At 33.9% G+C, this 2603-nt stretch overlaps 1 protein-coding gene across 3 annotated transcripts in view; it reads left to right on the plus strand.

Annotated features, from left to right (window-relative positions):
• LOC106469164 (NADPH oxidase 5-like) overlaps nt 1–2603 on the plus strand; it is a 34076-nt gene that overhangs the window by 28933 nt on the left and 2540 nt on the right. For all 3 annotated transcript variants that reach the window (XM_013929628.2, XM_022397591.1, XM_022397589.1), the window contains exon 13: nt 1417–1686. In XM_013929628.2, coding sequence (XP_013785082.1) covers nt 1417–1686 — 270 coding nt within the window. The remainder of the gene's footprint in view (nt 1–1416; nt 1687–2603) is intronic.

The following is a 2603-nucleotide window of genomic DNA, read 5'->3' on the forward strand; positions in this document are numbered from 1 at the left end:
CTACTATATATATATATATATATATATATATATATATATATATATATATATATATATATATTAACGTTATAAGCCCTTACGCTTACTGCTGAGCCGCTGGGGGCTTATCTATCTTTTTTAACCTCCATATTCCAGATATGAGACTTAGACAATGAAGAAAAAAGTCAAATTTTATGAATTTTTTTCTCCATGGGAGAACTGAGTGCTTCTCAACAGCCTCTTCATAACACAATATAGAGACTACCCACTTTACCAATACCCACCTACAATATTGGATTGAACTGCCATTCGCTGATATAAAACAGGATTCGACCTGACGAAAGATGTCTTATTTAACTGAAATCCATTTGTCGAGCAGTGTAGTGTGGAATTGGTTCACATATGTTGGCACAAGATAGCGAATGCAATGCTCATGCTCATTCTGAAGATACTCAAACATATTGAGATCCCGCAACTGTTCTGGTTAAGGAAGATGACAGACGCCATTATCAAACGAATTCTGGACAATATGAGCGTTATGGTTTACAGCATTATCATTGTTGGAAAATATCTCCTCCATTCAGAATGGAGATAATTGGAAACAACATTCAAGTACACTTTGTGTATTATTTGTCTTTGTAAAGTAACCAAAGAACTCAACCCACCCCACGAAAATGTTCCTGATGCTATTACACCACTCTTCGAAGTATAATTGTAACAACACTATAAGAACGGTAAAGTGTCTGTATGATTTTTTCTCTACCATCAGCACATAAGGTAACATTTGTCAAATAACATCATACACTTTAGCCATTCATTGTCAATATCTTGCACTCTGAGCGTCAGTGAAGCTGTATTTTTCTATCTACATCTGAGATGAGCTGTTTTTTGGCTGGCTGTTGACTGCTGTATGACTATTGACAGTCTTGGTAATGTCCTTCGCCGAGTTAAGTTAATGATAGTCGATTCCTGACCACTATTAAGACACTGACTAAATTCTGCTGCACTTTACAAACCTGTCCATTTATCTTCTCCAGTGTGTGGCTGACACTCTAATAGCAGCCGTATTCTATTTAAATTGCTGTTGTCTGTCAAGCCTGGCAATTGGCAACATATAGTTTTGAACAGCCAGTTTAAAAAATCGTATTTCTTAATAATGCTCTTTCTAGATGGACACCCACCATAGTAGGCCAGAGAGCGAGAATCAGTGAAATCAATATAACTAACACTGGTTATGTTTCATATAAACTGTAAATCCTAAGCCATATCACTCTATGTAGGACTATTGTCAAACTACGTGATATTGTTAGACAACAGAGAAAAATCGGATATAATAAATAAATATCAGATCTAAAACGACGGTAAAATCTAAGTTCATAAGTTTACTATTACGTGTGACTTAGGCATATCACTGAGAATGTTTTATGACCTCAACAGGTGGACTTCATTTGGATCAATCGAAACCAACAGGCATTTGAATGGTTTGTCAATCTTCTTAGTGAGCTCGAAATTCAACAAACTGAATTTGGAGATATCATGGAGCGTTTCTTAGATGTTCACATGTACGTTACTTCAGCTCTCTGCAAGACTGATATTCGGGCTTTAGGTCTTCAACTGGCCTTAGAGTTAATGCACGAAAAGGAGAAGAGATGCCTTATTACGGGCTTAAAAACAAGAACCCAACCAGGCAGGCCCAACTGGGATATGGTAAGGCTCAATTAAAATTTCAATGAAGTATTACATTTATATTTAAAGTTTTTAGTTACAGACATTTTAGAACATGTTATTGTCTATGCTGTATCAACACAATATCTTAAGCTTGATTGCAACTGATAGTGTATCAACAACACTAGAAATGGTTCTTAGCTAACCATGGAAGACTAACAAACTGGAAAGACAGTGTGTACTCCAAATACAATTTTGGTTTTACTTCTACCAGTACCTCTAAAAAACAGGGCACATTACACAATGACCCACCTTATGATTTGTGCCCCAGTGTTGGATGTTTTGTGGCTGCGTTTTTTTTCTCTCTCCATAACATTAAATTAAACCTATATATATATATATATATATTATACACATACACACATATATTTCCACTTTTTTAATAATAATGTAAACTTCCGATTTCATAATGTATAAAAGGTACCAATGACAGCAACATCCAATCAACCAAAAACAAAACTAAGTCTTCAGCAATAGCTTTTTTACATTCAGTTATTTAGGAGGAGCAGAAATTTTAATTAGTTTGAATGCAAGTATCACTTTAGTTTCAGACTGTTATGGATAATATATTTCATTGCTAAGTCTTCAGCAACAGCTTTTTTACATTCAGTTATTTAGGAGGAGCAGAAATTTAAATTAGTTTGAATGCAAGTATCACTTTAGTTTCAGACTGTTACGGATAATGTATTTCATTCAAATTATTACACCTATTTACTTACAAAGAAGTAAAAGTTATGTGATTAGTTTGATTTGTACTTATTTATCAGTCTTTAAAAGTAGTAAAACTACTCTGCAATAAAAATATATTACAATTTCAGTTTCCAGACTAGAGGTGATATACCATAATCTTAAAATTAAATATCATAAACTTTCTGCAGATGTTTTTTTACCTTTAACAG

The sequence above is a fragment of the Limulus polyphemus genome, unplaced genomic scaffold (assembly GCF_000517525.1).
Source record: "Limulus polyphemus unplaced genomic scaffold, Limulus_polyphemus-2.1.2 Scaffold3332, whole genome shotgun sequence".
Lineage (NCBI taxonomy): Eukaryota > Metazoa > Arthropoda > Merostomata > Xiphosura > Limulidae > Limulus > Limulus polyphemus.